Genomic DNA, 24789 nt, shown 5'->3' on the forward strand with positions numbered 1-24789 from the left:
TTTGGTTGTTACTTATTCTATTCCTCCGTTTACAGATCAAGATATATTTTTATGTGAGTGGGTCACTTGAACAAAATCGAGAACAAGCGTCTCTAAAATAGTTCGAATCCCTTCCACGCATCCTTCGTAGCACTATTCCCCATGGCCCTATAATTACCCAGCCCACCAAGATACGTCCGCACCCCGACTGGCTTTCCCGGGACATTTCCCCCACTCAACCAAGAGCCCTTCACCTCACTGAAAAGGCTCCCTTTCGAAGCTTGCTCACATCTCTCACCCCACTCACCTTCTGCCTCAAGCGTGGCCTCCACAATTCCCCTAGAACCATGCTCCGTTCTGGCACACTCAGCACGCTGGATAGCATTCGTGATAAACTCAACACTAGCCTCGATTGCCGGAATGACATTCCCAAAAGCACCCTTGGGCCCGTTTACCATGAACATATTCGGCAACCCGGCAGCGAAGCTACCAAGGTAGGACTTTGGGCCTTTAGCCCATGCATCCTTGAGGGCGATGCCGTCACGGCCCACTATATCAGCACGGATGAGATTGCCTTCGACGGCGTCGAAGCCGGTAGCGAGGATAATCACGTCGAGGGTGTGGCAGATTCCATCTGCGGTGCGTATACCATCAGTCGTGATTTCTTCAATTGGGGTCTCCTTCAGATCCACAATTGACACGTTCTCGCGGTTGAAGGTCTCGTAGTACCCATCGTTGGAGATGGGCCGTCTCGCGAAGCGCTCGTTGGGAATGAGCTTGCGCGCCTTTTCCGGGTCGTTCACGATCTGGTAGATCTTCCTGCGGATAAAGTCGCATATCGCATCGTTGGCATCCGCGTTGGTAGTGATGTCGCAGAAATGCTCGACCATGAAACGGAGCCCGTTGCCGTTGTTCCAGAGATCTTCGAGGAGTTGTTCGCGACGGTGAGGATCCACGGAGAAATATGGACGGTTGGACTCGACGTAGCCAAAGCCGGCAAAGGAGGTCTTGAGCTGTGCCCAGATTTGGTCGTAATGTTTGTTCACCCAGATCCTGTATGCCGGACTGATTGGTCTGTCATTGCTGGGTAGGGTGTATTGCGGGCGTCGGATGAATGCAGTCAATGACGAGACGTGTGGTGCGATGTTGGTGATGACTTGGACACCGCTGGCGCCGCAGCCTAGGACACCAACGCGTTTATTGGTTACGTCCAAATCCGCGGGCCAATGGGATGTATGCGTGATCCGTCCTTTGAAGGACTCGATCCCAGGAATGTCAGGGAAATTCGGCTTGGACAAGACCCCCATCGCAGGAATAAAATAGCGTGACCAGTAAATCTCCCCCGTATTGACCCTAACCTCCCAGACCCCAGTCTCCTCCATCCACTTAGCCGATTGCAACTCCGTATTAAACTGCATATACTTGCGGAGATCATGCCTCTCGACGAAATGCCTCAAGTACGCCAGGATCTCAGGCTGTCGCAGATACCGCCTGTTCCAAGGATAAGTTTGCAAATCTTCCGCATCCCACGAGAAGCGATACACAAAGCTCTCCGTGTCACTCAGGGCGCCGGGGTAGATGTTCGTGAGCCATGTTCCGCCAACGTCGGGAAGGGAGTCGATCACTTTAATACAGAGTCCTAAGTTGCGCAGTGCGTAGGCTTGACCGATTCCACCAAAGCCGGCGCCGACGATTAGGATGTCGATGTGTTGTGCCGGTTTGAATGCCATGATATATCGGGAAGTGTGTTGGTGTAGCGATATTTTTGCTGGGGATGGATCTCAGGTAGCTTGTTTGCAGTCATGGCTTTAATAGATCGAGGATATTTTGCTTTTATATGATCATTTCTTGCTGAATTGTGCTGTAGATCCATAGTCGTTGAATTCTGGTTCATACAATCCATCGGACTTTGCTCTCGGAGTCCGAGCGACGAGTCCGAATTGTTGATCGCGTTGAGACTGACACAAGACGAAAAAAGAAAGAAAAAACCAGTAATAAATAGTCGTTATAGACATTTTGATATTCATCTTTAGTCAACATTGAACTACATCTTGTATAGCGTCACTTGAAAAAGCTCCTGGATGCATGCTGTCGTTCCAGACTCGGACTCGGACTCGGGGTCGGATCTCGGATCAGATAAGATTACCCCTTAGTGTCTACTTGAATCTCACTCAGTCATCATCATCATCCAACATACTGAGAAGTAGAAATCTCGCCATAAACACAGAGCACATAAATTAGAAGCAGAAAGCAACCCAAAATGCCCTTGGGCCGATTTCAACCACTCAGCTGCGCCACCTGTCGCCGCAGAAAAGTACGCTGCAATAAAATAGACCCATGCTCGAATTGCGTCAAGGCCGGAATCCCTTGCGTTTTTCCAAAACCAGTTCGGAATAATCGACGATGCGCATCCAGTGAAGATGTCATGGCTCGTTTGAGACAGTTGGAAGACACAGTCGAGTATCTCAGGCATCCTGTGACTTCTGGAGCAAATGGAGAAAACTGTGCTAGAGAAGAGGCTGGTTCTGAGAAGTGTCCGTATTCATATACTGATCCTAAAACGGTATTGCGCGGGCATGATGGCAAAGAGGAGTTTGGACGGCTGGTCGTTGAAGATGGATGCTGTCGGTATGTGAGTAATCGACTATGGGCGAGTTTGAGTGATCAGGTATGTTCAGCTATGCGGTGGTAATCCTTATAGACCAGGAATTGCTACTAATGGACATAGATTGCCGGATTGTACGACCTTTTGGAACAACCATCTCCCTGTGTTGATGATGATTCGGATGTGGCTCATCCAAGTAATAAAAGTCACGACGCATTCATCTTTGGTTACAACTCTGTAGCCCAATCCTTGGTCAACTATCATCCAAATGCGGTGCAGCTGTCTGTGTTGTTGAATGCATACAAACAGAATGTGGCACCGCTTCTTAGGATTCTTCATCCTCAGACCATCCAGAAAGTTATTTACAGATCTCACAGAGTGCAAGACGAGATCTCCGAATGTCTCCTATTTGCCCTTTGTTTCTCAGCAGCTGTTAGCATGAGCTCTGAAGAATGCGAATTACTTCTCTTGGAGAAAAAGGAAGTGGTTGTTGATCATTTCAGGTTTGCCACAGAGCAGGCATGTCCAAGAGCTCGCATAATGAGCTCCAAAAGCTTGACGTTACTCCAGGCTATCGTCCTTTACTTGGCATCCTTACGCAGCGTAGGGGAGACGGAGTTTGCATGGACGATGACCTCCACTGCCGTCCGTTTGGCTTTTGGTCTGGGCCTTCATCGAGATGGATCGAATTTTGGACTGGAACCATTCGAGGCGGAGATGCGCCGTCGTCTCTGGTGGTATATCTGTATTTTGGATGTCCAGACAGCAGAGGACTTGGGAACTGATCCAATGCTACACGACATATTTTTTGACACCAAGCTCCCCTTGAACATAAATGACGAGGACATATACGAAGGAATGAAAAACCTACTGCAGGAACGTGTTGGCTGCACAGATATGACCTACTTCCTTCTTCAATGTGAAGTTGCTCTGGCCACCCGTCGCTTGACCTATAACCCGCCCGGGAATATATGTCCTGGCCTGAAAAGTATCGAAGAACGCCAGTATCTCGTCCAAGATCTCGAAAAACGCCTTGATGAGCGATATGTCCGACATTGTGACCCTACTATACCTCTCCAATTGGCGTGTAGCAAGATTGTGCGTATAGCCGTCGCCAAATTGTGGTTGGTTATTTACCAGCCCTTGAACAAACAGGAAAGCATCACTTCCTTACCACCAGACACACAGAGCATGCTTCTCTCCAATGCAGTCGAGGTAATTGAGCTCTCGCATCGGCTGCAAACGAACGATACCATGGCGAGATGGAAATGGGAGTTTCAGACTTGTGTTCCCTGGTATGCAGTCGCCTATCTCCTGGCTCAGCTCTGTAACAGCCCAAATAGCCCGCCGTTGGAGCAGTCATGGTGCCGCGTATCCGACATCTTTAACCAATGGAAAAGAAAAGCGGTGGAAGAGAACAAGCCATTGTGGCAACCGTTGCCCCGGCTCATGGCGCAAGCAACGGCATCCCGAGAAAAACAGAGAAACGAAGAACGACAGACTCATGTAAACCTATCACATACGGGTTTTCAGTCGCAAGTATCAGAGACTACGACACCCGAGATCATTGAAGATTCATTGGCCCCAGTCGATTACTCGGCTATTGAACAGATTCTTGAACATACCGGTCCGGCTTTACATACATTTCCAGATTTCTCAGAGATAGATGGACTCAATGTGCCTCACATCGGGGATCTGGACATTGCATCGTCAGGTAGTGGCATCTTCAGCTATTCTATTCCATCAACGATTACTTTTCTGGATCAGAATAGTCGTGGGTCGATAGATACATCGCCATTTTCTAGTCAAGATCACCCAGTGCGTGAAATTGATCAACCTTATTATTGGAAGCCTTGAAAATGAAGGTATCAAATTGCTCTGGCTTGGGTGCCATATTGTTTGTCATGGCATCGCAGCTTGGCCCTATTTACGATGAATACGTGGATAGTAAAGAGAAGGAAATAAGTGTTGGACCAATAGTAACAGCAATTCAGATATTAGCTTATCTAGATCCCTCTTCATTACCACACTATAAAAGAAGTCTTTTGTGTTCATTCACCACCCGTTTGTCAGGATTGCAACCTCAGGCTAGTGACCATGTCTTTTCTGCGACCTCCACTTTTCAACGAAACTCGTCAACTCCATTTAAGGCAATCCATCATGTAACTCGCGAGTCTTTTGACGGAGCTACTCCTAATATTCAACAAACTCAACGAGTCCGATCTCAACACCCTATCCCAGACAAATCGTCGTCTGTACGAAATCGTGAGCGATGCCCTATACCAGCAAAATATCTATTACTTCCACGGCTATGGAATCAGATGGGCTTTCTGGGACAATAATAAGCCAGCGCTCCTGAAATTCATCCAACATGGGCCCGATGAGAAAGTTGAGGAATGTGAAGTGAGTTTCCGTCCCAAGCATACTGAAGATATAACTTTCCCTGAAATGTAAAGGCTGAAAAAGGGCACAGCGAACCATTAAACACTACTCCCACCCCTCCGATCCACTCCTCTTCTACACCGCGAAGAAAGGCGATCTACCCATGACAAGATCCTCTTCTCCCACGGCGCATACGCCGACGCACGCAGCTGGGACTGAAAGACGCCATTGATTATTGCGACCAAAGAAGGCCATGAAGATATTGTGAAGCTGCTGCTGAAGAGCGGTGCTTCGTGAACGCGCTGGATGGAAATCGAAATATTGCGTTGTCGCTTGCGTTGAAGGATGACAACTTGGGTGTCATTGAGCTCCTGATGGATCATGGGGGGATTGCACCTGAGCATTGTGGGGACGATGATATGTTTGCGTGAAGGGATAGTGATTTGGTTGAGGATATGGTGATGGAGAAGGGTGAGGTAGTGCTTTCTAAAGTGGTCTGGGAGGAGTGATGCTATTGTGGGATTATCTGACTGCGGGGAGTGTATCAATTGTGGGCATGTTGCTATTGTATGTGTACTGTTTATGGCTAGACATATGGACACTGAGAAGTAGAATGATGAGGGCTCCACGTTTCATTGCTACCTACAGAGGATCAGGAAGTTTAGTTGACCTACTTCAAAGGGATCATTACCGAATGCGCATTTATACTCTAGTGACTGAGCTTTGCTATTTTACAAATCGTGGTGGAAGTGTAGTGAGTAAGCGAGCGGGGAGTTAGGCATATGCGGGGAAATAAGAAAGAAGGGTCAATGGAGTCTCTGTTTGTCTGACAATCAATGCAGATCTACCTCGGGAATGTCGGTAAATTCGAGCGGGGGTAGATTGGAGGGTTTGAAGAATGAATCTCTCACACAATTGTGTACATATCGCTCTTGATTGGATATAAGGACGAATCCGGGACAATTATGGGTCAATAATTGCTGGGGATCGGGATACCATAAGAATAAGAACACTCACTCATGTCTTCATCCGCGTCGCACTCGAATAAGCGGCGCAGGGTCACTTTGGCCTGCCAAACTTGTCGGCATCGGAAATCCCGGGTAAGAATGCAATTGTATCCCTGAAAGAGAACGGACGGGCTGACCGGGCTTATAGTGTTCGGGTGATCGGCCATGCATCCTATGCCAAGAACTAGACGTCGAATGTCTGTACGGGGAAGGTGGCAGCCCAAACAATTTGACCGTGGGGAAAAGGTGACGAGAAGCTGATCCCCTTGTCCTCAAAAGCCTCATCTGGAGATGATATTAACAATATCCAAGTTACATCTTGCAACTAGAGCAGCGACTGGAGAAGATGGAAAGTTCAATACGGCAGCTACAGAGCCCTACCTCATCAGCCCTCGTAGATGGACACGAGCCGAGGAGAGATCCGAATACACCAGAAGACTCAGTTCAGAGCCCACCGACCGACTCAATGGCATCAGGTTCCAGGGGTCATAATGCATCGGAACTTGGCGAGATTGACGTCTCTGAAAGCTCGATAGACGGAATGGGGGCGATGAAATTTACTGATGAAGAGGATTGTGGTTTCTTCGGTATGTGAATTAATTATCACGTATGATTGGTGGTCGCTAATAGCGGCAGGGCCTTCTTCCAATATCGCATTCATGCGTTACATATCTCGAGCAATAGCAAAAGCAAGCCCGCACAGAGACCCGACCCTGAATCCATCTACACCACAGAGGGAATGTGGCAGAAAGGTCAGCGTGGCCAAATCCAGACCTCCATCGAGAGGCCCAGAATTGGGTGCTGAGAACTTGATTCCAAGCCCGGCAGTCAACATCTACGCCTTACCCAGCGAAGAGCGCACATGGAGTCTAATCCAACAGTACTTCTACAAGACTGGGCAGCTTCTGCCGTTTATCCATGAACGGTCATTCTGCGAGACATACTTCCAGATGAAGAGAGAAAGATTTAGCAAAGTTCGGAGAACCTGGCTTGGTTTGCTCAATATCGTCCTCGCCATCGCAGCAAGCCTATCGACCAACGGTGACATGCCTGCAGAGAAGCGGATACAAGAGTCTGATGTGTATTATCAAAGGGCGAATGGTCTTTGTGATCGAGATTCTAGGCGAAACGCCAGCCTTGAGATGGGTATGTATCGAAACCACCATATCTTGGTACGACTCCAATAGCTGATTTCTCGAACGCAGTGCAATATCTCCTGATCCTTGGCCAATATCTCCAAGGCACTCAAAAATCCGTACAGGCCTGGACCGCTCATGGGTTGGCGATATCTGCGGCGTATCAATTAGGCCTCCACTCTCCGGATGCTAACCGGGGATTTCCCCCATTGGAATGCGAGGTTCGGAAGCGCACATGGTTTGGATGTGTGCTTCTTGATCGGTGAGATTCTTTTCATTACTTCCCGGATTCCCCGCTCTGACGCTTGCCCCTTATAGCACACTGAGCATGACTTTCGGTCGCCCGTGCGCTATTCCTGAATCTTATGTGAAGTTGGACATGCCCTCCCAAGACTTGCAGATGTTGAGCTTGACCGCGGAAACCGAGACACATCCCACGTTGGATGGTTCTTTTTTCACGGCTGCAATGTGAGATTTGATGCTGCGTTCGCATGGGATTTTGCTGATAATATACAGCAAACTATATGTCATACTCTACAGCGTACTCGAATTATGCTACGGAGCCAACCTAGGTTTCGAAGTCTCTACGAATTCAATAGATGCCATGTCCGGTATTCTCGAAGGCCAACGCCGACTCGACGAATGGCGACTTCAACTGTTACCCTCGCTAGGCCTCAAAGTCTGGGACATCCCAACAAGCCGCGAGGATGTTGAAAAAATGGACGCGGGCTCAGTAATCCGTCACAGATTTAACGTTGTCCTCTCCGTGCGGTATAATAATCTTCGAATCCTTCTCCATCGTCGTTGCTTAGAGAGCCTTCTCGACTCATTCCAGACTCAAGACAATACAATGGTGACGTCTGAGACACGGCTACTTCAGCATATGGGACTTGGCAGTGTTGTCAGTTGTGTTGAATCGGCCGTGTCGATTATCTCAACTGTGTACAACATGTCTTCTGGTAGTGGCTGGCGACGGGAGTTTTTGGGTGCTTGGAACTATTCGCTATATTACAGTAGGTCTTCAGTCTGAGTTTCGATGTCAGATCTGTGCTCATATAGGAACAGCATTCAATGCAGCACTAGTTATTTTCGGTTCCCTCATCGTGGCATCAAAGGAGCGAGACCGCAACCCATCAGCCTGGACCATGGTCAGCCATTCTCGGCCCTACATAGACACGGCAGCTGAAACATTGCGCCAACTTGATTCTGGTAATCCTGTCGTTGAGCGGTGTCAAGAATATCTTTTGCAGCTGTCTGCGATTTTGGATCCTCTGAGTGAGTTTTGCCCTGGCTTTTGTACCCTGATGGCCGCTAACAGCTTTCGTCTGCGCAGTTTCTGAAAAGCCATATGCCGATAATAGACTTGCTCCTCACTTCCCTACCGAATACTCATCGGGTCTTTTCCCACTTGGGAGCTCCGATTTAGTGCCGCCTATGGATCTTGGGGAATTTATGATCGGACAGGATTGGGATCTTCTTGGTAGGATGTTCGGCCAGCCACATAGTGAGAAATAATTATTGGAATTCCCTATGACGAAATGTAATCAGTTCATAGCTGCTTTGATCCGAACAGTAGAGATGGAGGGCGACATTAACAATACCACAGTATGATTTGAGACGATAATTGATTGCATATAAGCATTGATATTAGTAATGTTGTGCATCTAGTATCATAAGCTATATATGAAAGCCTTTCCAGTGGTATCGGGTATTCGGTGTCCCTTATACCCACGAGTGTCTGATGGCGCCTAACTCCCCGACGGTCCGACGGCCCGACTTCCTACATCTGATTGAGCAGCAGTATGATACAGTAATTGAAAGGATAAATACTTACGCATTCCCACAACTTGTCATGGGGCGAGCGATCAATTTTTTTCATCTTCTCAAGTCAGAATCTCATTAGTCTTTTTATCTTTCCCGCCTCTGCCCAAGCTTGTAATAATCCGCAACGATAAATATGGTCAGATTGCAGCTTCTCATACGCTTGACATGATACTTATATTACTCACAGGGTCCTCGAAGCGTCCACGTCGGAATCGTCGGTGCAGGAATAGGCGGGTTGGCGGCTGCCATCGCCTTCCGTCGCGCAGGTGTGGATGTCACCGTCCTGGAAGCCGCTGAGGAATTGCTCGAGGTGAGTTAACCCTGCAATATCCATGAAAAACACAATGTTCAAAGGCTCATGTAAATGGCACACAGATTGGAGCCGGGATCCAAATGACGCCAAACGTATCGGTCCTCCTTCAGAGATGGGGCGTCGCCGACGTGATCGGCGACAACTTGGTCCAGATCGAAGAACTCAACATGCGCCGCAAAGATGGTACCATTGTCGGCCATACCGATATACCTGTTGTCGAAAGGGCATTGGGGAGACCGTGGTGGCTTGTTCATCGTGCTCATTTACATGATGGTCTTGCGGTGGTGGCAAAGAGGCTGGAAGCCGTGATTCATATAAATAGTCGCGTTGTGTCGCTTGAGTATCAGGCTGGGGGTGAGGTTACAGTGAAGACGCAGAAGGGAGATACTTATCAGTTCGATCTGTGTGTGGGCGCGGATGGTGTGAATAGCATTGTGCGAAGAACGCTGTTCCCGGAAGTCAGACCGGATGCTAAAACGACCAACTGTGCGTACCGGGCGGTTATACCGTACGAGCGGATCCGCCAAGATGCTATTGCGAAAGAGATTATTCAGAAGCAGACGATGGAGGTCTGGATGGGGCATAATGCCTACATAATTACATATCCCATCAGTGGAGGTGAAGTGTTTAACCTTGTGCTCTCGCATCATCGTCCGGAGAAGGTGTATGCCACGCAACCGGATGTCGCTATTGAAGAATTGCGGAACGAGTACAAGAGCTTTGATCCTCGGATCAAGCGCATTGTCGACATGATTCCTGAAACGGTGAGCTGGCCTTTCTGTCAAAGACCCTGATTTGCTGCTTACTCCGGCAGTCTCGCTGGCCTCTGTTAGTGACCGGCCCATTGAAGTCATGGTCCTCACCCCAGAAAAACATAGTGTTGATGGGCGACGCAGCACACTCAATGGTAAATCACATGGCACAAGGAGCCGCTACGTCCATGGAAGACGGAGCGTTCCTCGCAAAGTGCGTCGGCGCAGTCGCTCTCGGAAATCTAAGTCTCCGCGAGGCCATCAATATTTATGAAGTCGAACGGATGCCAAAGGCCTTTCTGAAACAGCAGGTATCGTTTCTCAATGGTGCTATCTGGCACTTACCGGATGGTCCTAAGCAACAGGCCCGCGATGCAGCAATGGCGCCGGAGCTTGAAGGGAAATATCAGGTCCGCAGTAGTAATCTTTATGGCGACCCGCAGACAGTTCTGGATGTATACGGGTATGATGCTGAAATCCATGCGGAGGAAGCTCTGGTACAATTTGCCAATGGGGGAAGTGTTGTGTATCCGGGAACTGGCATAGTTCCTGGCCTTGAGGACAAGTATATGGGTTGGTTTATGAAGCTCCCTGCAAACCAGCCACACCCGAGGCTTTGACCATTTGTTGTGATCTACTTCTCAATATAGCGTGATTTGATTTTGGAAAACGTCACTGGTTATTCCGAGTGGTTTGTGCCTAATAGCTGAGAAACCCCTTTTCGGTGATGCGCTGGTACGATTCGGGATGGCCGTATCCGAAAGGGCGCGGGTTCCGCGGACCCCGATCTTGCCCTACGTCGCCGTTACCATAAGATATTTAACACAACAAAGATCACTGATTCCATTCCGAATAATCATCCAAAAGTCTATCAACACAATGGCAGCCACAGTACAGCTGAGCAACGAATCCATCGCTGTCCCACACCCCTACTATCCGCAGACAATTCACCTGCCTCACTATGTACGGAACGAGACCTCGGTGTTCTCCTTGATTGCTCAGTTTGGCTTTTTATGGACTGCTGTGATTGGATTAGCGTTTGTTTTCATACGCCGCATTCGACCAACAGCCAGTCGATCCGATCAGGTTGCTTTTACTTGGATGTGTTTGAGTATGTCGCCTCGGCTCACCCCAGTTCCGGGAAATTCCTTTTGACACATCATAATAGCCGGCTTCATCCACCTGTTCTTCGAAGCATACTTCGTCGTCAACCATGAAACCCTCGCAAGCTCCCAGGGGCTATTCGGTCAACTGTGGAAAGAGTATTCCCTTTCTGATTCGCGGTATTTAACGTCCGATGCCTTCGTGGTTTGTATGGAGGCTATTACTGCTGTACATCTTCCCATTCGCGTCTTATCGTCTAGAAACTGCTAACCGTCTAATAGTTTGCTTGGGGTTTCCTCGCCTTCTACATCGCCTATTGCATCGCAGTCGAACATCCTGCCCGATATGCCCTACAGCTCATTATCTCCGTAGGTCAGGTCTACGGAGACATTCTTTACTACGCGACAAGTCTGCTTGATGTGTCGTATTGTCGGCCGGAGGGATATTACTTCTGGTTTTATTACTTTTTCTTCAATTTCATCTGGATGGTTGTTGGGTGCTGTGAGTATTGCCCTTCATTACGACTAACGTCTAAGTCAATACTGACTGGACTAGATTATATCAAGCAAAGCGTTGTGGAGATTTCCAGGGCGTTTGGGAGACTTGCGGAGGGTGACGCTTTGCGGAAAGCCAAATAAGCTGATAGTCACGGTTTAGTTCTGGAGCGTAGCTAGTCATCGTCATTCTTGTATAGACCTCCGGATTGTCTTTCCCGCAATACAACCTTGCAGCAAGTGCAACAACTTTTTTGTTATTGTGACTAGTCATCTGAATCATCCAAATAGTTATCCGAAAGCCCATCTGGAGAGTCAACACTCGATAACCACTTCTCGACTTCATGACGATGACGATGAGCCGGAGGCATAGGCACGCAATCATCATCACCATACTCAGAGTCAGAAAATTCATATCCGCATCCGCAGCTGACAGGGAAACAATTTGGCTCAATTTCCACTGCATATCCATAAGCGCAAAATCCGGCAAGGGCTCACATTCTGGATCTGTAGTTTGGAAACTCAAAATAACGTACTCCACATGCGAATGTAACACACGGGCGAATGTAACACGAAATCACTCCGCCGCGACTTCCGATTTCTACTACAAATTTCACCACACCCAACGATGCCTCAGAAACATGATGAAAGCCAAGTAATATTGGCCCTTCAAGCTATGCAAAATGATAAAAATCTAAGCGCTCGAGCCGCTGGCAGGATCTATCACGTGGATCATGTGAAGCTTAGTCGCCGCCGGGGTGGCATGCGATCACGATGCAATATATCAGCCAATTCACGGAAGCTCACTGATCTAGAGGAATCAACAATTGTCGAACACATACTTGATCTAGATTCCAAAGGGTTTCCTCCTCGGTTGTCTGGTGTGGAAGATATGGCCAACAGACTACTCACAACGCGCGACGCGGGACGCGTTGGGGTAAACTGGGCTAGCACCTTTGTCAAACGGCACCCAGAGCTCACAACTCGTTTCAATCGGAAATATGACTATCAGAGGGCTCTATGCGAAGACCCAGAAGTTATTGGTCGTTGGTTTACACTTGTTCAAAACACAATTGCGAAGTATGGCATCCAGGAAGCAGATATCTATAACTTTGATGAAACTGGGTTTCAGATGGGAGTGATCTCGACTACAATGGTTGTCACAAGCTCTGAACGACATGGCAAGGCAAAAGCAAAACAGCCTGGCAATCGCGAATGGGTCACAGTGATCCAGGGAGTTAATGCTCGTGGCTGGGCGATCCCGCCATACATCATTGTCAAAGGTCAATATCACCTTCTTTCTTGGTATCAGAATAATCAACTACCAATGGATTGGGTTATCGCTACATCAGAAAGCGGTTGGATAACAAATGAACTCGGCTTGGAATGGATCAAGCACTTTGACAAATACACAAAGGCCCGAACAATCGGTCGTTATCGTCTCCTGATCCTTGATGGCCATGAGAGTCACCACTCAACCGACTTCGAGCTTTATTGCAAGAATAACAACATTATTACACTCTGTATGCCTGCACATTCGTCCCATATCCTTCAACCTCTTGATGTCGGATACTTTAGCCCTTTGAAGATTGCTTATGGTAAGCATATTGAAGGGCTGATGCGGGCGCATATTACCCATGTCACCAAAGAAGATTTCTTTCCTGCATTTTACGCCGCGTACCAAGCCACCATGACAGGAAAAAATATTGAAGGTGGTTTTCGAGGGGCTGGACTTATCCCCTTTGACCCTGAGAGGGTAATATCTAAGCTTGATGTCCGATTCAAAACGCCAACACCATCAAATTCACGACCGAGTACCTCCCATAGCTGGGTCTCTAAAACGCCAAATAACCCAATTGAAGCATCATCCCAGACAAACCTTATAAAACGCCGAATCTCTCATCACCAAGATAGCTCTCCAACATCAATATTGAATGCTGTTGACATCCTTGCGAAAGGCACGACGAGAATAATGCATAAGATGGATTTGATGGAAGCAGAGATTCATGATCTTCGGGCGGCAAACGAGGCCCTTAGCAAACGCCGGAGGGCTAAAAAAACACGTCTAAGGAAAGGAGGGTCGCTTTCTATACTGGAAGCTCAGGAATTAGGGGATCAAATGGAGGTTGAGGTGCAACTAAAGGAGGAAACACGCATTAGGGCTGGTCGGCGACCACGGACTGAGACACGCGCGCGGCGCTGTGGCAATTGCGGAAAGGCCGGACACAATGCGCGTTCCTGTCAGATAGTAGTAGAGATGTCTGAGGAAGATGATTCTGAATAGTATTAATGGAATTTTAGTGCATTGGTGGAAATGTTGGAGTTAACATCGCGGCGGAGCGATTTCGTGTTACATTCGCCCGTGTGTTACATTCGCATGTGGAGTACGTTATCTCCAGATTTAACACGCATAGGACTATCAGTAGCGCGCATCCATACATACGCGCCACCCGAACCAGTCAGGCCTTCAGTGGATGGTGGCTAGCTCGTTAGTGGGACAAGGTCATGCGGCCTATGTTGTACCTTGATTTTCTTACCATCCACTAACTGTCTAACAGGTTTGAGACCAGAGTATCTGCCACTTCATATAACGCGAGAGGAAGTCCAAGCTCATCAGGTTCGCACAACTATGCGGATCCCGGGATGAAATGCCTTTTCACTCCCTCACTTTGTTCTCTCCATAAAAAAAGCTCAGCAACTTCCAGACATCCGGAATAGAAGGCCTCAGATAACCAGTTTCATCACCATCAAGAAGACCAGGAGGAACATGGCAGATTGCAAATATGGGCGACTTCGTAACCAGACATTTCATATTCCTCTGTTTTGTCTTTTCTTTTGACTAATTGACTCTCATGTCACCCCTGTAGCGTGACCTAGGCCATAATTCCAACTCTGACCTATCGACCCACCATCCTGATCCCCTGTCGTCGAGCTTTCTCTGCATTGAGTGACGTGATAGCGCGAAACAATTGTGTATTAGCAGTTGAAATACATGTGCTGGTTTCCTTGACGAGGGTCTTCAAGACATCGATGTCTGCAACTTGCAGACAGGCCCAGAATGCTGCGGGGACGTTGTCGCGTTTGAGGGCATTCCGAGCCGCTGGAGGAATTGTTCCCTCTCGGTGACTATTACAAGTGGAATAGGTAATGGAGAGTATTTTTTCGTCACCTGAAAAGGTCCTATTGAAGTATACAGAGAGAAAACGATTTAATTAACAATACAGCCAGCTCAATGCTGCATCCAAATTAGTATAACGATCCAAATTCCATGCGACCAATCAAGACGCCCAGAAAATTCTCAATTCCGTCTCGAAACCCCGTCCAAATCACGGTAGCGAGACCTTGCGAGCAGCATATTGAGCGTCCCTCGTAGCTGACTGCGAGACAGATATCGGTATCTGATCGAGATCTAGCGTTTCGATTCACTGTTGAAGATTCTCAGCTTTAAATTGGCTTCTGAAATCCGGGTCATAATCTGCACCTGCTGCATTCATAGCTCTCTATAAACGAGACTGCACATCTAGCACCAATTCTGACCAGGTAATGGCCATTTGAACAACATCCATAAAGAGGGATAAGTCAATATACGAATGGTTGTAATCAGTGCGCAAGGTACTGAGCTGGAAGATCACAAGAGCCAGTTTTGCATAGATAAGACTGTATATTAACGCTTTATCCAAGGCGCTAGATATGATGAACCAGAGAGAAAGGAGGGAAAGACGAAGAAGAGAAGACCTCCTGAGTCTCTAGAGTGCTGGCATCTTGGTGAATGACTATCATTACTCACTCAATCAAATGTGATCAATGAGAGTGGTAAGTGGCAATGTTGTGCCAAGAATCCATTGAATCTTCCTATTTGCCCAGTGGCTGACACAGCTTCGCAGGGTGGGTCAGCAAGGAACAACACATGTTGATCATGAAGCATGCCAGCCCTCGGACCTTTCTTAATCATTATCACCCATTGCAACTCGACGCAGATATGATCCGGGTTATCTGTGGCCTTGACCCGGATGTGGAACTGATGCGGGCTGTTACCCGGCAGAGCCGTTGGCGAGATACACGGCGGCCACGGTATCTGACCAAGCAGCAGAGGGACCAGATAGAGGATCATCCGGACCTGGAAAGGGCCCGCCGCAATTTACACAGCGCTCGCGCCCATTACGAGGAGTCCCAGCAACCGAGCTTACTGAATCGTATCCGCCAACGACAGAAAGAATTGAAGAACACACGACAACGGCTGTTGAGGGCCTTACGGCATCAAAACCGAGAGAACTTTGATGAAGAGCAAGCGTTTTTGGATATTGAGGCGCAGTTGTCCAATACCGCAGTAAAGGATGAAAGCAAGGACGGAGAATCATCTTTACAGGATGATATGCACCCACTTCAGTTACTCCTTCTTCAGCGACTTCTCTCGTACCCGACTTCCAATTCGATAGAGGATGAATAGAAACGGCGTGATGACGCAGTGGATGCTGTTGTGCAGTATTGTGACGTCCTAGAAGGTGGCCCACTTCGTGGACGGCCCAAGCAGATCAGGACGACATCCATCCCATCAACAGACCCCGAGCCTGAGCTCAACGGCTCGTCCAACGTTAGAGACTTCCCTGACAAAAACACGGAGATCATTCTCTGTCCACGCGGTGAGCTCTTCCGTACAACACAGAAGCATCTCACAGATGTTTTGAAGCCACGGGCATGTTTTCAGTGCTTTGCTAATGAGAAACTGCCCGATCAAACCCGTTGTAAGATGTTTTATGACGCTAACCGAAACTGAAGTCCCGGAAGTATATTATCATGTTCAATGTGAAACGCCGAGCACAAGATAGAATCAGCAAGATCATTTTGGAATCAACTTGGAGTGGATTGACTGATTGACTGATTGATTGCAAAGTAAGATGCTTCCATTGCTCTGAGACACAATTCCGATACAGCCGCCCTCAGTAGCCTAAAATTTTGTTCACTTCGTGCGCAAGTTTCTCGTTCTTTCCATTGACTTTCATAGGACTCAGTCCCATAGCCATTCTGCCAGCTTCGGATTGGATGTCTCCAACTTGTGCTCTATCAGAGAACTGAGACTCGCCAAGCCCACCCGGGAAGTCTGGTGGAGGAACGCCCTTCAAGAAAGCATCGCGTTGCTGCGCGACGTATTGCTATGTGACGTTAATGCAAAGTACGCGTACGCGGTATCACGGACAGTTATCTCACCGCATTGTTAGGGGTCAGTGGAACCGACGGAATGTAAAACACACAAGCATCATTGTCTCCTGTGTTGTCACTCTCCGTACCGTGAATGGTATCAGCGCTCCAGAACACTATAAACATTAGCTTCGTCCGGCTTATTAAATAAGCGACAGCCTTACCGGTGTCACCTGGCTCAACGGTAGGATAGGGGATCATGGTTTCGCTGAGCATTAGATGGGGATGGCGGTCAGGGGTATGCTCTTGGGCAGTTCCCGGATTGGCACCATGCAGATAAACATCGCCTTCTTCGTCATCAAGGGAAAACTTCCATCCGTCCAAGGAGCCCTTTCGTGTAGGCTTGAAAAAGGGTCGAAGCATCCAGTAAGCAGTGGTGGGCTGCAAGATGGGATGAACGACAAGAGTACCTGATATGACGAGCGATTAGCGTTGAGAGAGTCTTATATCCATGACCAACCCACCTTGCTGGGGTCCATGGCGAGATAATCCGAGCCAGCTTTGGAAGGTTCGGAAGACTGAGCAACCTCCTGGCCCTTCATACATATTCATGTTGGCATCAAGGCGGCCAGTCAGATCCCATGGGTCGTACTCATGCCACTGTCGTCATATTAGTTGTCTATACAAATGAAGTAACGTAGCATACTCTATCCTACCTTTCCTTGAAAGATCTTGCGGTAGACATGGTTGTAAGAGCGGTCCTCCCATCTCTCAACTCCTCCACCATCGACGTGAGGCGGAAGCCCAAAGTGTTTATCGCCAGGTGGGCGGATTTGGACACGGTCACAGTAACTGAGCGGGACCGAGAGATCAACTAGATTAGGTCAGCTAAGTCCGGTAGGTTTCCTCATTGCAGTGTTGATTACTCTTTTGATCTGGGTCGGCGGAATAGAGTTGATTCATCCACGATTGCGTAGCGAGCATATTGGGGTGCGACCTCGCCTTCACTTGAGAAGGACTCCAATATGATTCATAAATAACCTGATTCAAATCACTATAAGTTCGAGCATAATTGAAAACAAATCATTACCTTCTTTTCCGCATCAGACGGGAAGCCTTTGAAAGGGTGCGCATCAAAGTATTGACGAACGTCAGAGAGGAGCCCTTCAGCGACACCTGCCGGCACAACCCCTCTGATGACGGCAACACCGGTGCGTCGGATGGCTTCAACACTCGCCGGAGATACATTACCAGACTGAATATCGGAAAACTTCAGTTGAGGAATGATCTGCTCCTTTTAGTATGTGGCCCCCAATTAGAAAGATGCGATGAACGTACAGACTCTCGCTTGGAAGCGACTTCTTCAGTTCGTACTTTCAGAGTCTCAACTAGGTCATCCCACGACTTTTGAATCTCCTCTTCGAACCCGGTGGTCAAGTTACGCTTCAACTCCCGGAAACGGTCGGGTAGTGGCGCGCTCTTTCTGCCAGAGAAAGTTGAGAACACAGAGGAAATATCGCCCTCTTGCTTGTCCTTTCGAGTGAGTGGCGACGCTTCAGTTGCCAAGAGCCGTTTGGCTGTTCCTGAGCACCTTCCCGCATGGAAGGTAGGGCATTTGAGGCAATTCGGTGAAACAAGTCTGTTCATGATGAGACTCGGGAGCACTTTGCGGTGTTGTGTGGGAAATTCGCACAGCTTGCAGTAGGATGTGCCTTACACTACACTAGTCAAGGTCTTGCTTCTACATTGGACTTATATACTCTCTTTTTCAGCGATTTCGGTGTAGAATCCGGTTGCCGCCGAGAATTGGTTCCAAGCCAAATTTGGAAATACTCCGACGGTGGGCAACGGCGGCTGAGCCCAGTAGAGTAGGCCGCGCTGGTAGGGTATTTGTTGAATTTTGATGCGGAGTAGCTCCAAGGAGAAGTCCACGTCACGAAGCTTATTTACGTGGTATCATCGTGCCTGCATCTTCAGGCTTCCTCCAGGAATTGCCGTCCGCAAGCACTCAATAAATCAAGCCCCCGGACAGTCACCGTCCCGATAATTGCTGCAAATGGTACTGCTTCCGACGTCGGTAAACAGCCTCATCGCACCCATCTCGCTTGCTGACACGCTATATGGTGGATCTCACCAGTCTATGCATCCGGGCTTACGCCCCGCATCTCGCGCCAATAGTGAAATCCAGGATTGTGATTTCCCCGCGGAGGCCCGCTCCATTGGGGAGCCCGCGGGGCGGCGGCAGACATCGAATTAGGAAACTTAACCGTCAAGGTCCAGATCTTGATAATCAAGGAGAAAGACTGCTGAATTCCTAGATTAAAGGCGGACGCACTTGATGTTGATCTGGCCTTTGGCCACTGTATCCCTCACGAAGAACCGTCGAATTGCGAGCTATCTGTTTGAATTACACGTCCGTGGTGGCTAGTCGGTTAACAAGAAGCTCAGTAACCCGTGTACATACGCCTTCCATTTTCGTGATCCAACTATTTAAAATTGTTTCGAGTACCAAACGTGTCGTGGTTTTGGTATGGAGACATGGAAACAGTAGCACACTTTCTACGTATGTGACGTGAGAGTCATCGAGTATTAGAGTATATCTTGCATTTGTTCTGTTTATCTTCCTTTAAATCATTTTATCGCGAGGAATCTATGGCCTTCTGTTGTCTTACAGTGTCAGGCAAGTTTGGCTTCTGTCACGGACTCGGAATAGTAGATAGTAACGAATTGAATTCCTATCTAGACTATTGTAGCTATCGACGAGAATATCGAATCTGGGGAAGAAAAGGGAAGAGGAATCCATCTATAGGAAGAAAAGGAGTTTTGTCTATAGGCCGTGCGACCGCGCTAATACTTTGTTTGTTCGAGCGGCAGCGTTTGTTGATATTGGCATCAATGCGGCGTTGGACCGTCACAGCTTCTACATGATTTGCACACTTCAATCCTCTCTGAGCGCCACGGTGGTGGTGTTAGCCTATATTGGGATTAGCCCAAGATTTCTGTGATCTGTGTATTGTCATAATATACCTAATGTCTACGTCAATTCGAAAGTTTCGTTGCAAAGTAGGCAAACTGTAAGGAAAGAGGTGTGCCTGAATTCTAACCAGGTATTTTCCCTAAATCCATTTTCTCTAGGAAGGGCTACATATCAAATCTGCCGGCCTGTTCGTGTTCAAACGTAGTCAATGCAAACCGGAAGTTGATATTTCCAAGATGCCTAACATAAAGATCGCCATTGAATCATCACCGAGGTGTTATTCCAATCCACATTTTTATCGGCTGTCCACGATTGGGATGTGGTACCAGGTAGGAACCATCCATTATCGTGGCTTGTTTAGCACCTAGTGAGTAATTTTAGATTGGGTCTTAGGACCATATAGTTATATCCATGGCCCGCACCTTGAATCAGAGTCCGATTCACTATCTTTTCTACATATACTCATACCCATGCCGCGCTAGAAAAGCCAACAACTTCAACACCTATAGACAGCTGAAGCCCCAGTATAGTCTTTAAACTTTCCAGTCATTCTCGCCCCAAGGAGGCCCTATTTCACAAAGTTTCAGGAGCTAGATAGAAAAAAAAATTTTTTTGGATTTGAGTTGTCACGTACATGTCAAGCCCGGCTTATTCGGACGTGGGATGTGGGTTTTAAGATGCTCTTGGGCGAGACGTCGCGAATGCCCAATGATATGGTTCAATTGATAAGCCCTGTTCGTTTCTGGTCTCAATATGACCAGACCCAAGGCCCACATGATAAATTCCGTATCTCCGCTGTCGATCCTGAACCCTCCGGATCCACCTGATTAGGAAGTCGTCCCGACCCGCAGAACGCCCCCGCGGGTAACCGTGTTCCTATTCCTATAGTGTCCGTTATTACTAGAAGGATATATCTGGAGGTGGGACATATCTTCGACCATGTCATAATCTAGTTTCAGACATTACCGAGATGGAGCTGTCATTATGTTTCGGTCCCGCCGGAGGGGACAGAAAGCGGAAATCCCCACGAGGCGCTTGCGGCGATTGTCGACATAGAAAGGTAATAGCAAAAACAACACTCGATATACAAATTTCAGGAGCTGATTCAAATGCAGAAAAGGTGTAATCATGATCAGCAAGATTCGTTGAATCCAGGTGCCGATTCTTTGGATAGAAAGTTCACGAGAGTACATGAAGAGCCTGTTTCATCAAAGTCATCGCCGGAGCACCTAGCTGGGAACAGGACAAGAAAGCCTGCCCGGAGACATTCGGTATCACAAGACATGTTCTTTCAATTTGGACTCTCTGAAAAGGTTCCAGAACAGTTCATCGGTTACCTCAATCCCTTGGCTACTTTTCTCGAGAGACCCGAGTCTGGGACGGCACAAGACCCCGATCGTCCAAACGAGGTGGGTGTCTGGCTGGAGCAGGACCAAACATTAAGAAAGTATGGATATTCAGTGAATCGGGGCTTGCATGTGAGCTGCAATGCCCCTATGCCACCTTTATTCAACATGGCACTCGAGTCCACCGAGAATGTACTGCCGCCAGTCAGTGTGCAAGAGGTGTTGGTTGACATTTATTTTTCACGTATCAACACGTTACTACCACTTGTCGACGAAGAAGCATTTAGAGCACAATTTTCCATGGAGATACTGCCGCCGCAGCTCATTCAAGCTATCTGTCTGGTTGCCACCAAAGAGAGTGGTGAGAACCTGGGTGCATTGCGGCTGGGGGAAGGCACAGACCTTCTCGGTATTGAGAATTTCAAAAATACCCTTTACAATTTACTGGTGCAGTGCATTTCACGTAAAGAAAGTCGAAGAACAGTTACCCAAATCCAAGTTCATGCACTGCTATCCCTGCACACGTCGGGACCAGACAGCACTGAGGATGCATCGTTACACCTCATGCAAGCAATCCACCATGCCCAGACACTTGGATTGCATCTGATAAATAAAACAAATGAGCACCAGGACAAGGCACACATTTTGCTTTTCTGGAGTCTCTGGAGCCTGGACCGATGGAACGCTGCGATCAACGGTCGACCAGTACTGATTGGTAACTCGGACATGCAACCAAATATGAACGAGGCATTTCAATGCGGTAGAGCGCCGTTCCGAATCTGGCTTCGGCTTGCTGAGACTCTGGACCAGGTCATAGGTTTCTATAGACCAACTTCGAAGTTGTCCCTGTTTCATGAGTCCACATTCACTGGATTTGAGCAGATTGTCGAGGAGGCCCAAGGCTACCTGATTCCGAAAAGCACGCTGAGTAAGTATTGCAGCAATCGATGCTCTAGCACGCTTCGCTAATGCGAATAATAATTGACAGTCTCCCTTGAGCTCCTCTACCACGGCATCTCTATTCTCTCCTGCGGAGGGCAAAAAGGTGTCACAATTTCAAATTCAATGAAAATAAGGGAGAGTTTCGCAACAACACAAATTGTTTCTATCATCCATTCAAACCACGCCAAAACATTGCTCGCTCTTCCAATGATACCTTATTCGATATCACTCTCCCTGTGTTGGTCCTACAACAAGCTTCGGAAAAGCAAACTATTAACAACCAGACACATGGCGCGGTCTGCGCTGGAAACATGCTGTCGAGTTCTCAGCGAGCAGAAAATGTTATGGTGGTTTGCGGGCGTCATTTCTAGGCTCGGCCAGCGAGCGTTAGACGAGCTTGGTCAAGACCCGTCTGCTGCAGCCAGCTCCGAGATTCAAGAAGAACATTTTGATCTTAGGTATGGGCAGCAAATCACTTCTACTGGGTATGAGCAGACGTTTTGCCAACCAGAACTTCCAGACGCATTTAGGCCCGGAGAGGGCAACAGGGGTAAGCTTGAAGAAAGTGGCAGGTGCACATTTGAAGAGACTAATGCTGACTAAGCCGAAGGCCTCACATTGCAGGAATCTGTGGAGAACAATATGGGACATTCATCTGTCGGCAGCATTGGAGATTTCCATAGAATGCTATTGGATCTAAATATGCCATTGATGTCTGGGGACCTCTTCTAACGGGCATGGGACCCCAGCGGTGGTGAAATGTAGTGAATTCTCCTTCATCTTTAAGCATACAGTTTGAAATCTATGGGAAAACAAAGCTTCACTTTTTGCCTCAAACCTTGCCGCGAAATTGTTGAGCGACCATATCATGGCAACTATAGCAAATATTAAGCGCAAATTGTGAACAGAATCTATTATTTACCTAGGTATTATAAATTACCCTGTATTTTAAACCTGATATATATATTTACAACAGATACAGGTTTATTTTATATATATTTCTAATATCTACATGTATACACGTAAAGAACGGATTTTGTATGGGAATACAGAATTCGCACTTGGCCGTATTCGCCGCTCGCCCGTTGAATACGTTAGTACTTACTTAATGGGCTTCACATTACAAACACCCTATGGAAATACTCTAACATGAAGACATTCAGTGTAGCCCCATACCGAGGCAAGCCAGGAGTGACGAAGTGAGATATGATATTATGTAGAGCTCATGTCCAACTAATACCATATTAGTATATCGATCAACCTTATGCAGATGTCTATCTATGTAAGAAAAGGACAGCCGTATCAATTTAGACTGCACTTGCAACCAACATAACCATTCCATAATCGATTTTATTCTCGTCACCCTGGAAATGCAGTTGGAGCCTGTCAACGAGGTCCTCCTTGTCTACTTGACAGTAGGGATTGCCAGCTAAGAATTCTGTCGCTGCCTTGCATCGTTCAGAGCGGTCTTCTTCCGGGAACTCATAATGCGCATGGATCCGTTGTAGCGACAGATCACTAAAGCCATGCTCTGCTAGACGATCCCAAGCAGATCTGAGTTGCAGACCTTGATGGGGTGGATCGCCAAAGTCAGATTTCAAAAACTGCAGCACTTCATTGTCGGGTGCTCCTTGGATTATGACGATTTTTGAACCAGCTTTTCGCTTTGTTACACGAATGAGCTCTTGAAGTGCCTTGCTGATGTCGTCCGCATAGTCTAGTTTCCACGACGCCAGGACGACATGGAACATGCCAGATGGAAATGGTAAGCGATCAATAGGTCCGTCCGAATATTGTACTCCGGGCTTTTCGTCTGCCGTTATACATCCCAGAGAGAGAATCTTCTGGTCGCCTTCCCCCCAACTCTGAAACTGTTTTTCCAGGTCTTCGCTCACGAGACGATCGGTAAACTTGTAACGCGAGGCAGTAGGCAATGTGTTGTGATTGTCGAACGGAACGCCGTACGGTCCGAAAAGCGGCTCACTTTCGACTTTTCGTGCCAGTAAAAGATGATGAGTCTCAGGAGCCTTGTGGGAAGAGTCCTTAGGCATGAACTCATAGTGGGCTTCTGATTCAACGTCGAAACCAGCACGGCGGAGTAGTCTCTGCCATCCATGCTCCGAGAAGAATGTCTCATTGGTGTGGTTATCCATCCAAGGCTTCCCCAACTGCCGCACACAGTTCCATGTCCGGTCGCGTACGCCTTGGCCGGGAGGGACGCTCGAGCTAAGTGTCGTTCCTACAACCACGATGCCACCGGGTTTGAGCCACTCTGACAATCTGTAGCACATCGAATACGTCTCTCCTGGCGTGAGCTGATAAAGAGAAAAAATAACGAAGACGGCATCAAGTGGAGCGTCGGGTGTGAATGTTCTCATGTCCGCCTTCTGGAATTTCCCGGAAACTTGTGAGCTCGCGATTCTCACCATCTCTTGAGAGACGTCGATTCCTTGGACCTGATGGCCGGCCGATGCCAGCATATCCGCGGCTGGCTTGCCCGTTCCGCATCCAACATCAAGCACTCGTGACTGAGCAGGAAGTTCCTTGATGGCTGACTCGAGAAATGCAACCAGATTAGGACTATCAGCATACGCATCTTCATAGCGCTTGCCGAGATAATCGAAGAGCGTTTCCGCGTTGGTCGCCATTGTGCAGTGCTTGTATGTGCCAGCCTTCACAATGGAAAATGGAGGATTATCGGGGGTTTATAATGCTACAAGAGAGCAAATTCACCGGTGTACCTGGCTTGAAGTTTATATGCTGTAAGATGTGGCGTCATGGTCGGCGGGCTA

General features: G+C 47.9%; 9 protein-coding genes across 9 annotated transcripts; 6 read left to right on the forward strand and 3 right to left on the reverse strand.

Annotated features, from left to right (window-relative positions):
- Positions 1-92: 92 nt before the first annotated feature.
- On the reverse strand, positions 93-1709 carry ACHE_70177A (flavin-containing monooxygenase; the record flags this gene model as incomplete). Its single annotated transcript, XM_043282481.1, has 1 exon — positions 93-1709. The coding sequence occupies one exon, from the start codon at positions 1707-1709 to the stop codon at positions 93-95; it is 1617 nt and encodes a 538-aa protein (XP_043139856.1).
- A 695-nt stretch (positions 1710-2404) lies between these two features.
- On the forward strand, positions 2405-4441 carry ACHE_70178S (fungal specific transcription factor domain-containing protein; the record flags this gene model as incomplete). Its single annotated transcript, XM_043282482.1, has 2 exons — positions 2405-2647; positions 2708-4441. The coding sequence occupies 2 exons, from the start codon at positions 2405-2407 to the stop codon at positions 4439-4441; spliced, it is 1977 nt and encodes a 658-aa protein (XP_043139857.1).
- A 1998-nt stretch (positions 4442-6439) lies between these two features.
- On the forward strand, positions 6440-8139 carry ACHE_70179S (putative C6 transcription factor; the record flags this gene model as incomplete). The annotated part of the gene is made up of 5 exons (XM_043282483.1): positions 6440-6560; positions 6610-7119; positions 7179-7371; positions 7428-7577; positions 7626-8139. The coding sequence occupies 5 exons, from the start codon at positions 6440-6442 to the stop codon at positions 8137-8139; spliced, it is 1488 nt and encodes a 495-aa protein (XP_043139858.1).
- A 711-nt stretch (positions 8140-8850) lies between these two features.
- Positions 8851-10618, forward strand: ACHE_70180S (uncharacterized protein; the record flags this gene model as incomplete). Its single annotated transcript, XM_043282484.1, has 4 exons — positions 8851-8909; positions 9132-9243; positions 9309-10010; positions 10061-10618. The coding sequence occupies 4 exons, from the start codon at positions 8851-8853 to the stop codon at positions 10616-10618; spliced, it is 1431 nt and encodes a 476-aa protein (XP_043139859.1).
- A 259-nt stretch (positions 10619-10877) lies between these two features.
- Positions 10878-11740, forward strand: ACHE_70181S (EXPERA domain-containing protein; the record flags this gene model as incomplete). Its single annotated transcript, XM_043282485.1, has 3 exons — positions 10878-11109; positions 11167-11330; positions 11384-11740. 3 exons carry the CDS (start codon positions 10878-10880, stop codon positions 11738-11740), a joined length of 753 nt encoding a protein of 250 aa, XP_043139860.1.
- Positions 11741-15575: 3835 nt separating this feature from the next.
- Positions 15576-16043, forward strand: ACHE_70182S (uncharacterized protein; the record flags this gene model as incomplete). The annotated part of the gene is made up of 1 exon (XM_043282487.1): positions 15576-16043. One exon carries the CDS (start codon positions 15576-15578, stop codon positions 16041-16043), a length of 468 nt encoding a protein of 155 aa, XP_043139861.1.
- Positions 16044-16533: 490 nt separating this feature from the next.
- On the reverse strand, positions 16534-18379 carry ACHE_70183A (DUF1479 domain-containing protein; the record flags this gene model as incomplete). The annotated part of the gene is made up of 8 exons (XM_043282488.1): positions 16534-16746; positions 16802-16908; positions 16957-17202; positions 17257-17392; positions 17449-17606; positions 17659-17773; positions 17823-18020; positions 18071-18379. 8 exons carry the CDS (start codon positions 18377-18379, stop codon positions 16534-16536), a joined length of 1482 nt encoding a protein of 493 aa, XP_043139862.1.
- A 2844-nt stretch (positions 18380-21223) lies between these two features.
- Positions 21224-22729, forward strand: ACHE_70184S (fungal specific transcription factor domain-containing protein; the record flags this gene model as incomplete). The annotated part of the gene is made up of 3 exons (XM_043282489.1): positions 21224-21983; positions 22044-22547; positions 22608-22729. The coding sequence occupies 3 exons, from the start codon at positions 21224-21226 to the stop codon at positions 22727-22729; spliced, it is 1386 nt and encodes a 461-aa protein (XP_043139863.1).
- A 575-nt stretch (positions 22730-23304) lies between these two features.
- Positions 23305-24645, reverse strand: ACHE_70185A (uncharacterized protein; the record flags this gene model as incomplete). The annotated part of the gene is made up of 1 exon (XM_043282490.1): positions 23305-24645. The coding sequence occupies one exon, from the start codon at positions 24643-24645 to the stop codon at positions 23305-23307; it is 1341 nt and encodes a 446-aa protein (XP_043139864.1).
- Positions 24646-24789: the final 144 nt, after the last annotated feature.

The sequence above is a fragment of the Aspergillus chevalieri genome, chromosome 7 (genome assembly GCF_016861735.1).
Source record: "Aspergillus chevalieri M1 DNA, chromosome 7, nearly complete sequence".
NCBI classification, from domain to species: domain Eukaryota; kingdom Fungi; phylum Ascomycota; class Eurotiomycetes; order Eurotiales; family Aspergillaceae; genus Aspergillus; species Aspergillus chevalieri.